The sequence below is a fragment of the Arachis ipaensis genome, chromosome B4 (assembly GCF_059453495.1).
Source record: "Arachis ipaensis isolate K30076 ecotype BB chromosome B4, ASM5945349v1, whole genome shotgun sequence".
Classification (NCBI taxonomy): Eukaryota; Viridiplantae; Streptophyta; class Magnoliopsida; order Fabales; family Fabaceae; genus Arachis; species Arachis ipaensis.
In genome coordinates this window covers 4,879,052-4,890,411 of record NC_142439.1, presented here as the reverse complement: position 1 = coordinate 4,890,411, position 11,360 = coordinate 4,879,052, and the positions used below count along the sequence as shown (strand labels likewise).

Sequence of the window (11,360 nt, the reverse complement as noted above, 5' to 3'; positions counted from 1 at the left end):
GCTCAGACCTCTCAGGAGCTAAGAGATCAAGAAAGTTCTCAAGGTTCTTGCATAGATGCGGGGGACAGCCAAATCGTGGCGGCATGACGAAGAACCTCGAGGAGCAATCCTCCACCCAACACCCCAACTCCCGAACTCCAAGATAACACTCCTCCCACCCACGGGAGGATAATAAGCGCGGCACATCGCCAACCAACCCCAACCCAACAACAACCAAGAGAGGACAACCGTCCTCCCACTGAAGCTCGGCCACCCGACGGCCTAGGAGAGAAGGCGGTCCAGATAATCCAAGAGCTGTGCCTCAGGGTGCAAGACCTCAAAGGCTGAGTTACACCCAAAGAAAAGCACAACGCCAAAAAAAAAAAACGGAAGTCACGCAACCTCTAGATCAAGATCTCGCCATGAAACCAGGCACGGCGGATCGCCAGAACGGCGACATGCCAAGAGATACAATCGCAGCATCTGCCGTGACCACGGACATGACAGGATGCCTGAACGACGACACAGCAAAAGGTATGATCGCAGCGTCCCACGCAACCCGCCTCATCAACATGAAACGGACAACGACCGACGACATCAAGAGGCCAAATGCACAAGAAGTGACCACGTGATAATGGGAGCCATTCCCTTCACTGAAAGAATCCTAAAAGAAAAACTCCCTAAAGGCTTCGACAAACCTACGGATATGAAGTACGACAGAACCAAGGACTCCCAGGAGCACCTAACGGCCTTCAAGGCCAGGATGAACCTGGAAGAGGCCGCTGACGCGGTCCGAGGTAAGGCCTTCCCAGTAACCCTAGCCGGGCCAACGATTAAATGGTTCAATGCCCTCCCCAACGGATCCATAACTGGCTTCCACGATATCTCACGGAAGTTCATGGCCCAATTCACCACCAGAATTACCAAAGCTAAACACCCCATCAGCTTATTAGGGGTCACAAAGAAACAAGACGAATCCACACGAAAATACCTAGACCGCTTCAACGATGAATGCCTAAAGATTGATGGACTCACGGATTTCGTCGCAAGCCTCTGTTTAACCAACAGGCTCATGAACGAAGACTTCCGCAAACACCTCACCACCAAGCCAGTATGGACCATGCACGAGATCCAAAACGTCGCCAGAGACTACATAAACGACGAGGAGGTCAGTCAGATCGTCGCTGCCAATAAACGGCAACACGGCAACACTCCACACGGTAACCCGACTTCCCGCCATAATCCGATGCCCAGAGAAAGTCAAAGAGACCAACCCAAACAAACCAACAGAAACCGACCACCCAGGATCGGGAAATTCTCGAACTACACCCCCCCTGACAGCCTCGATTACCGAGATATACCACCAGATAGTGGATCGGGGTATTATCCCGAAAGCCCGACAACTCAAAGAAAGAACGGGCGGCAACAAGACCCTTTACTGCGACTACCACCGAGGTTACGGGCACAGGACACAAGACTGTTTCGACCTTAAAGATGCCCTCGAACAAGCTATAAAAGACGGCAAACTCCCAAAGTTCGCCAAATCATCAGAGAACCAAAACGCGCGGAAAAAGACAGGTCGCCTAAGAGGGAAGGACACAACCCGAGAACACAAAAACAACCTCCCAGGGAAAGTCCAGAAGACGACCCGCCATAGTAGTAAATGTCATCACGGGCAAGGATGTGTCAGGCAAGTCAAGATCAACACTAAAAAAGGACCTCAAAGTCTTGGCCGTCAGAGATCAAGCCCCAGCTACCACAGCCAACAAAACGATAACTTTCTTGCCCGAGGATTGCCAGCATAGCACCTCGGCCGAAGACGCACCTTTCGTCATCTCGGCGAGAATCGGAACAGGACTAGTTCGGAAAATACTGGTGGACACCGGCGCAGACTCCAACATCCTCTTTCGAGGTGCCTTCGAGAAGCTCGGGCTCCGCAACGAAAATCTCCAAACACACCGCAACGGTGTCACGGGACTCGGAGACAACTTCCTCAAGCTAGACGGTTCCATCATTCTTCCCCTTACCATAGGGACGGGAAGCCAGAGGAAGACAATCCTGTCCGAGTTCGTGGTCCTCAAGAACTCCACCGCTTATAACGTCATCCTCGGAAGAAAAACAATCAACGACCTCTCCGCCGTCATCTTTACCAAATACCTTCTAATGGAGTTCACGGCAGAAGATGGCTCCGTCGGAACCATCCACAGAGACCAGGAAACCGCGGTAGAATACGACAACATCAACACTAGCCCTACGCAAGAGATCCCGAGACGCGGCAGGCATCTTCCTTTCCGATCTCGATGCACACCAAAATTCACACAGAACCATGGGAGGAAACGAAAAAGAAGCAAAGTAGGGCCTTGCAGACAAGGTCAGGAGTATAGCACACTTACATGAGCTAGCCCTAAAATAGAGAATAAGCCTAAGGTACAATGGCAGCACGGTACGACGAGACTTCGGACCAGGAGACCTCGTCTTATGACAAAACAACATCGGTCTATCCACTCCCAATAAAACGGATATCCAAATAATAAAATGGATATCCAAATAACAAAACAGATATCCAAATAATAAAACGGATATCCAAATAAGCAAACGGCTACCCGGGAATCGATCACCCCGAAGCCAATAAAACGGATATCCAAATAATAAAACGGATATCCAAATAAGTAAACGGCTACCCGGGAATCGATCACCCCGAGGCCAACAAAATGGATATCCAAATAATAAAACGGATATCCAAAATAATAAAACGGATATCCAAATAAGTAAACGGCTACCCGGGAATCGATCACCCCGAGGCCAACAAAATGGATATCCAAATAATAAAACGGATATCCAAATAAGTAAACGGCTACCCGGGAATCGATCACCCCGAAGCCAATAAAACGGATATCCAAATAAGTAAACGGCTACTCGGGAATCGATCACCCCGAGGCCAACAAAATGGATATCCAAATAATAAAACGGATATCCAAATAAGCAAACGGCTACCCGGGAATCGATCACCCCGAAGCCAATAAAACGGATATCCAAATAAGTAAACAGCTACCCGGGAATCGATCACCCTGAAGCCAATAAAACGGATATCCAAATAAGTAAACGGCTACCCGAGAATCGATCACCCCGAAGCCAATAAAACGGATATCCAAATAATAAAACGGGTATCCAAATAAGTAAACGGCTACCCAGGAATCAATCACCCCGAAGCCAATAAAACGGATATCCAAATAATAAAACGGATATCCAAATAAGTAAACGGCTACCCGGGAATCGATCACCCGAGGCCAATAAAACGGATATCCAAATAACAAAAATAGTGACTCGTGAATCGATCACCCGCAAAGCCAACAAAATGGGAATCCAAATAAGCTAAATAAACAAAGTCTTAAAATCGGCCCACCAAGAGGCCTAAAATAAGTTCACAATAACGGCCCAAAAAAGGCCACACAAAACAAGCATGAGCTGACAGTCTTCCAACTCGCGGAAAGCCATACTGACCAACATCCTACCAATTGGTGCATGATGACGTCACGCCCTTTTCAGGCCCCTCACAGTCTCTCGAACTACAGAGAATCGGACTCTCCAATAACTTAGCATTGAGACCAAGAAAGCATACTCTCATGCTCCGGGGGAAACTGTTCCAGACTCGATCTCCGGGCCCTTCTTCGGAATGGTCATCAAACCCGGCATGTGATGAGACGCCCAAACAACGCGCTCCTCGCCTGACCATGAAACGGCTAGGAACTCCCCAAATCCTCGACCTCGATCGGAAAAACCAAACAACGATCTCCTTGCCAAACCACAACGGCGAGGAAAAGGCTTCTCCAGCGATGAGACCGAGCACCCTCACTCTCTCGCTCCGGGGGCAACTGTTACGGATCCGGCCCACGGATCCTACACCCAGAACGGTCTCCGAACCCGGTTACCAGGGTCCGACCCGCTTCGCCCTTCCAGAAGGCTCGGAACCAGCCCACTAGAGCTCCTAACCAACTTTCGAATTCAAACGTCTCCCTTATCTTAGCCAAATAAGATAAGATAAGATAAGATAATTCAAACGTCTCCCTTATCTTAGTCAAATAAGATAAGATAAGATATTCACCATCACCTATAAATAGAGGACCCAGGTCCCTCCAGGTATTCACTCATTCCTCACACCTTCTACCGCTTAGATCCATTCTGACTTGAGCGTCGGAGTGTCTTTGCAGGTACCACCCCCCATTGCTCCAGGCAAGTGATCCGGCATCTGCCTCAACCCGCAAGTTCTCGATCCATCTCTCAACCCGTACCAGAGACATCTTGTACATTGGCGCCGTCTGTGGGGACTTCGCAACGTTGTGGCAGCATGGCGGATAACCTAGAAGAGCAATCATCAAACTCAGATTTCTTGGGTGTAGCTGAGAGCAAAAAGGAACAATATTTTCTTAACTTGCATCATCTTTGCAGGGATAACACACCTTTGCCCTACTCCAACGGCGAAATCCCAAAGGAATAATATTTTTTTAACTTGCATCACCTTTGCAGGGATAACACACCTTCGCCCTACTCCAACGGCGAAATCCCAAAGGAATAATATTTTCTTAACTTGCATCATCTTTGCAGGGATAACACACATTCGCCCTACTCCAACAGTGAAATCCCAAAGGAATAATATTTTCTTAACTTGCATCACCTTTGCAGGGATAACACACCTTCGCCCTACTCCAACGGCGAAATCTCAAAGGAATAATATTTTCTTAACTTGCATCATCTTTGCAGGGACAACACACCTTCGCCCTACTCCAATGGCGAAATCCCAAAGGAATAATATTTTCTTAATTTTCATCACCTTTGCAGGGATAACACACCTTCGCCCTACTCCAACGGCGAAATCCCAAAGGAATAATATTTTCTTAACTTACATCACCTTTGCAAGGATAACACACATTCGCCCTACTCCAACGGCAAAATCCTAAAGGAATAATGTTTTCTTAACTTGCATCACCTTTGCAGTGGTAACACACCTTCGCCCTATTCCAACAGTGAAACTCCAATGGCGAAATCCCAAAGGAATAATGTTTCCTTAACTTGCATCACCTTTGCAGTGATAACACACATTCGCCCTATTCCAATGGCGAAACTCTAATGGCGAAATCCCAAAGGAATAATGTTTCCTTAACTTGCATCACATTTGCAGTGATAACATACCTTCGTCCTACTCCAACGGCGAAATCCCAAAGGAACAATGTTTCTTCGACTTGCAATCACCTTCTTAGTGATAACACTCTTTATGCACCCTCGCCCTATTCCAACGGTGAAATTCTAAATCCTCTGAGCCCAAAGTCTCACCTCCCTTTAGTGGGACACCTCCACCTCTTGGACCCTCTCATTCACCACTCCCCTCATCCGTCCTTCCAAGCGCCATGGCCCCATCTTCTCCCTCTATTTTGGCTCCATGCCCACCGTTGTTGCTTCTTCTTTTGAACTCTTCAAGCTCTTCTTCCAAACCCACGAGGTCACCTCCTTCAACACCAGGTTCCAAACCTCTGCCATCCGCCGCCTTACCTATGACAACTCTGTCGCCATGATCCCCCTTCGAACCTTACTGAAAATTCATAAGGAAGCTCATCATGAACGACCTCCTTAAACGCTACCACCCTGGCCAAGCTCAGACCTCTCAGGAGCTAAGAGATCAAGAAAGTTCTCAAGGTTCTTGCATAGATGCGGGGGACAGCCAAATCGTGGCGGCATGACGAAGAACCTCGAGGAGCAATCCTCCACCCAACACCCCAACTCCCGAACTCCAAGATAACACTCCTCCCACCCACGGGAGGATAATAAGCGCGGCACATCGCCAACCAACCCCAACCCAACAACAACCAAGAGAGGACAACCGTCCTCCCACTGAAGCTCGGCCACCCGACGGCCTAAGAGAGAAGGCGGTCCAGATAATCCAAGAGCTGTGCCTCAGGGTGCAAGACCTCAAAGGCTGAGTTACACCCAAAGAAAAGCACAACGCCGAAAAAAAAAATGGAAGTCACGCAACCTCTAGATCAAGATCTCGCCATGAAACCAGGCACGGCGGATCGCCAGAACGGCGACATGCCAAGAGATACAATCGCAGCTTCTGCCGTGACCACGGACATGACAGGATGCCTGAACGACGACACAGCAAAAGGTATGATCGCAGCGTCCCACGCAACCCGCCTCATCAACATGAAACGGACAACGACCGACGACATCAAGAGGCCAAATGCACAAGAAGTGACCACGTGATAATGGGAGCCATTCCCTTCACTGAAAGAATCCTAAAAGCAAAACTCCCTAAAGGCTTCGACAAACCTACGGATATGAAGTACGACAGAACCAAGGACTCCCAGGAGCACCTAACGGCCTTCAAGGCCAGGATGAACCTGGAAGAGGCCGCTGACGCGGTCCGAGGTAAGGCCTTCCCAGTAACCCTAGCCGGGCCAACGATTAAATGGTTCAATGCCCTCCCCAACGGATCCATAACTGGCTTCCACGATATCTCACGGAAGTTCATGGCCCAATTCACCACCAGAATTACCAAAGCTAAACACCCCATCAGCTTATTAGGGGTCACAAAGAAACAAGACGAATCCACACGAAAATACCTAGACCGCTTCAACGATGAATGCCTAAAGATTGATGGACTCACGGATTTCGTCGCAAGCCTCTGTTTAACCAACAGGCTCATGAACGAAGACTTCCGCAAACACCTCACCACCAAGCCAGTATGGACCATGCACGAGATCCAAAACGTCGCCAGAGACTACATAAACGACGAGGAGGTCAGTCAGATCGTCGCTGCCAATAAACGGCAACACGGCAACACTCCACACGGCAACCCGACTTCCCGCCATAATCCGATGCCCAGAGAAAGTCAAAGAGACCAACCCAAACAAACCAACACAAACCGACCACCCAGGATCGGGAAATTCTCGAACTACACCCCCCTGACAGCCTCGATTACCGAGATATACCACCAGATAGTGGATCGGGGTATTATCCCGAAAGCCCGACAACTCAAAGAAAGAACGGGCGGCAACAAGACCCTTTACTGCGACTACCACCGAGGTTACGGGCACAGGACACAAGACTGTTTCGACCTTAAAGATGCCCTCGAACAAGCTATAAAAGACGGCAAACTCCCAAATTTCGCCAAATCATCAGAGAACCAAAACGCGCGGAAAAAGACAGGTCGCCTAAGAGGGAAGGACACAACCCGAGAACACAAAAACAACCTCCCAGGGAAAGTCCAGAAGACGACCCGCCATAGTAGTAAATGTCATCACGGGCAAGGATGTGTCAGGCAAGTCAAGATCAACACTAAAAAAGGACCTCAAAGTCTTGGCCGTCAGAGATCAAGCCCCAGCTACCACAGCCAACAAAACGATAACTTTCTTGCCCGAGGATTGCCAGCATAGCACCTCGGCCGAAGACGCACCTTTCGTCATCTCGGCGAGAATCGGAACAGGACTAGTTCGGAAAATACTGGTGGACACCGGTGCAGACTCCAACATCCTCTTTCGAGGTGCCTTCGACAAGCTCGGGCTCCGCAACGAAAATCTCCAAACACACCGCAACGGTGTCACGGGACTCGGAGACAACTTCCTCAAGCCAGACGGTTCCATCATTCTTCCCCTTACCATAGGGACGGGAAGCCAGAGGAAGACAATCCTGTCCGAGTTCGTGGTCCTCAAGAACTCCACCGCTTATAACGTCATCCTCGGAAGAAAAACAATCAACGACCTCTCCGCCGTCATCTTTACCAAATACCTTCTAATGGAGTTCACGGCAGAAGATGGCTCCGTCGGAACCATCCACAGAGACCGGGAAACCGCGGTAGAATACGACAACATCAACACTAGCCCTACGCAAGAGATCTCGAGACGCGGCAGGCATCTTCCTTTCCGATCTCGATGCACACCAAAATTCACACAGAACCATGGGAGGAAACGAAAAGAAGCAAAGTAGGGCCTTGCAGACAAGGTCAGGAGTATAGCACACCTACGTGAGCTAGCCCTAAAATAGAGAATAAGCCTAAGGTACAATGGCAGCACGGTACGACGAGACTTCGGACCAGGAGACCTCGTCTTATGACAAAACAACATCGGTCTATCCACTCCCAATAAAACGGATATCCAAATAATAAAATGGATATCCAAATAACAAAACAGATATCCAAATAATAAAACGGATATCCAAATAAGCAAACGGCTACCCGGGAATCGATCACCCCGAAGCCAATAAAATGGATATCCAAATAATAAAACGGATATCCAAATAAGTAAACGGCTACCCGGGAATCGATCACCCCGAAGCCAATAAAACGGATATCCAAATAAGTAAACGGCTACCCGGGAATCGATTACCCCGAGGCCAACAAAATGGATATCCAAATAATAAAACGGATATCCAAAATAATAAAACGGATATCCAAATAAGTAAACGGCTACCCGGGAATCGATCACCCCGAGGCCAACAAAATGGATATCCAAATAATAAAACGGATATCCAAATAATAAAACGGATATCCAAATAAGTAAACGGCTACCCGGGAATTGATCACCCCGAAGCCAATAAAACGGATATCCAAATAAGTAAACGGCTACTCGGGAATCGATCACCCCGAGGCCAACAAAATGGATATCCAAATAATAAAACGGATATCCAAATAAGCAAACGGCTACCCGGGAATCGATCACCCCGAAGCCAATAAAACGGATATCCAAATAAGTAAACGGCTACCCGGGAATCGATCACCCTGAAGCCAATAAAACGGATATCCAAATAATAAAACGGATATCCAAATAAGTAAACGGCTACCCGAGAATCGATCACCCCGAAGCCAATAAAACGGATATCCAAATAATAAAACGGGTATCCAAATAAGTAAACGGCTACCCGGGAATCGATCACCCCGAAGCCAATAAAACGGATATCCAAATAAGTAAACGGCTACCCGGGAATCGATCACCCGAGGCCAATAAAACGGATATCCAAATAACAAAAATAGTGACTCGTGAATCGATCACCCGCAAAGCCAACAAAATGGGAATCCAAATAAGCTAAATAAACAAAGTCTTAAAATCGGCCCACCAAGAGGCCTAAAATAAGTTCACAATAACGGCCCAAAAAAGGCCACACAAAACAAGCATGAGCTGACAGTCTTCCAACTCGCGGAAAGCCATACTGACCAACATCCTACCAATTGGTGCATGATGACGTCACGCCCTTTTCAGGCCCCTCACAGTCTCCCGAACTACAGAGAATCGGACTCTCCAATGACTTAGCATTGAGACCAAGAAAGCATACTCTCATGCTCCGGGGGAAACTGTTCCAGACCCGATCTCTGAGCCCTTCTTCGGAATGGTCATCAAACCTGGCATGTGATGAGACGCCCAAACAACGCGCTCCTCGCCTGACCATGAAATGGCTAGGAACTCCCCAAATCCTCGACCTCGATCGGAAAAACCAAACAATGATCTCCTTGCCAAACCACAACGGCGAGGAAAAGGCTTCTCCAGCGATGACACCGAGCACCCTCACTCTCTCGCTCCGGGGGCAACTGTTACGGATCCGGCCCACGGATCCTACACCTAGAACGGTCTCCGAACCCGGTTACCAGGGTCCGACCCGCTTCGCCCTTCCAGAAGGCTCGGAACCAGCCCACTAGAACTCCTAACCAACTTTCGAATTCAAACGTCTCCCTTATCTTAGCCAAATAAGATAAGATAAGATAAGATAATTCAAACGTCTCCCTTATCTTAGCCAAATAAGATAAGATAAGATATTCACCATCACCTATAAATAGAGGACCCAGGTCCCTCCAGGTATTCACTCATTCCTCACACCTTCTACCTCTTAGATCCATTCTGACTTGAGCGTCGGAGTGTCTTTGCAGGTACCACCCCCCATTACTCCAGGCAAGTGATCCGGCATCTGCCTCAACCCGCAAGTTTTCGATCCATCTCTCAACCCGTACTAAGTAATATTGCTTATTATCCATTCATGATTCATCGTTGTCATGTGTTCTAGAAATAATTAATTAATAATAAAATAATATTATTTTATTGTTGCAGATAGTGGATTATTAGTAGAGGCACAACAACTAATTCGATGCGAAAAAGGAGAACGCATTCATTTATGCACTCAGGACAGTTGTTATTCATTGTGTGTTCATAAGTATTCAAATGCCTTGAAGAGTGCAAGAGGCGTTTGCGTGGGTGAAAAACGCTGTCTTTGTGTTTACTTTCGCCTCAGCCCACCGTGCCATGCTAAAGATCATTTGGTTTGATTTGGTACCATTATTATTATTAGAGAAAATGACAAATAGATCCCTGACCTTTTGTTCCGCGGACATTTTCGTCCATGACCATTGAAAAATACTTTTAAGTCCCTGACCTTCACAAAACTTAGACGGATCAGTCCTTCCGTCCAAATGCCTCCGCCAGGGACTGATCTGTCCAAGTTTTGTGAAGGTCAGGAACTTAAAAGTATTTTTTAATGGTCAAGGACAAAAATGTCCCCAGGACAAAAGGTTAGAGATCTATTTATCTTTTTCTCTTATTATTATTATGCTTTCTGCGGTCCTGATATAATAATAAACTCATAATTGTATACATCACAGCTATGAATAATAAGAAGGACTTAATAAAAGAGCATGTGCAGATTTATTTTAAAATATTTTATTTAAAGGCAATTGTACTGTTAAGGTTACTTATATTAATAAATTGGTGGAATAGATAATTCGATAACTTTTAGAAAATAATTTAAAAGAATTTTGTAAGAATCAAAACTAAAAAAAGTATAAAAAATTATTTAAATAAAAAAATAAAAAATATAAACATGGAACAATGAACATGATTTAGTGTTAAATTATACCGGCATGATGAGTTAAAATAATGAAATTAAATTAAAAAAAGTGTGAGATGCACGTTGATAAAAATAATATATATTATTTTGAGTTTAAGTTTTTTTCCATTAATTATCGAAGTCAGAAACATTAATTATCAAAATTTGAAACAGAGAGTATATATAGGGGATTTGGATATTCTAAATTAAAAATCAAAAGTAAACATTCAAAATTTAGAGGATCTAAATTCATATATAAGGCTCGTTTGGATAGATTCATAAGTTACTTTTTTTTTTTTACTTTTAACTTATGAAAAGATGTAGTATTAATGTCTGGTACAATTTTTAAAATCAAATTGCAGATTTTTAGAAAACTATTTTAGTACTTATGGAAAAGTTAAAAAAATGACTTTTTTCATAATAAAAATTTTTTTATCACTCTTCTCTTAAAATAAGCACTTTTAGTGTAAGACCAACATCGGTTGGAGAGGAGAACGAAGCATGCCTTATAAGGGTGTGGATAC

General features: G+C 46.0%; 2 protein-coding genes across 2 annotated transcripts; both read left to right on the top strand.

Annotated features, from left to right (window-relative positions):
• The first annotated feature begins 613 nt into the window (after positions 1 to 613).
• LOC148566528 (uncharacterized) lies at positions 614 to 2,376 on the top strand. Its single transcript, XM_088484289.1, has 3 exons — positions 614 to 1,199; positions 1,321 to 1,557; positions 1,670 to 2,376. The coding sequence occupies exons 1-3, from the start codon at positions 614 to 616 to the stop codon at positions 2,374 to 2,376; spliced, it is 1,530 nt and encodes a 509-aa protein (XP_088340415.1).
• A 3,860-nt stretch (positions 2,377 to 6,236) lies between these two features.
• Positions 6,237 to 7,956, top strand: LOC107635869 (uncharacterized). Its single transcript, XM_088484288.1, has 2 exons — positions 6,237 to 7,179; positions 7,292 to 7,956. Exons 1-2 carry the CDS (start codon positions 6,237 to 6,239, stop codon positions 7,954 to 7,956), a joined length of 1,608 nt encoding a protein of 535 aa, XP_088340414.1.
• The last annotated feature ends 3,404 nt before the right edge of the window (positions 7,957 to 11,360 follow it).

Excerpts from the sequence above, each read along its gene's own strand:
- LOC148566528 (XM_088484289.1), top strand. The coding sequence starts at position 614 with ATGGGAGCCATTCCCTTCACTGAAAGAATCCTAAAAGAAAAACTCCCT. Across the intron at positions 1,200-1,320 it reads ACACGGCAACACTCCACACG|CCTCGATTACCGAGATATAC; the intron begins GTAACCCGACTT and ends CCCCCCTGACAG. Across the intron at positions 1,558-1,669 it reads AAACGCGCGGAAAAAGACAG|GCAAGTCAAGATCAACACTA; the intron begins GTCGCCTAAGAG and ends AGGATGTGTCAG.
- LOC107635869 (XM_088484288.1), top strand. The coding sequence starts at position 6,237 with ATGGGAGCCATTCCCTTCACTGAAAGAATCCTAAAAGCAAAACTCCCT. Across the intron at positions 7,180-7,291 it reads AAACGCGCGGAAAAAGACAG|GCAAGTCAAGATCAACACTA; the intron begins GTCGCCTAAGAG and ends AGGATGTGTCAG.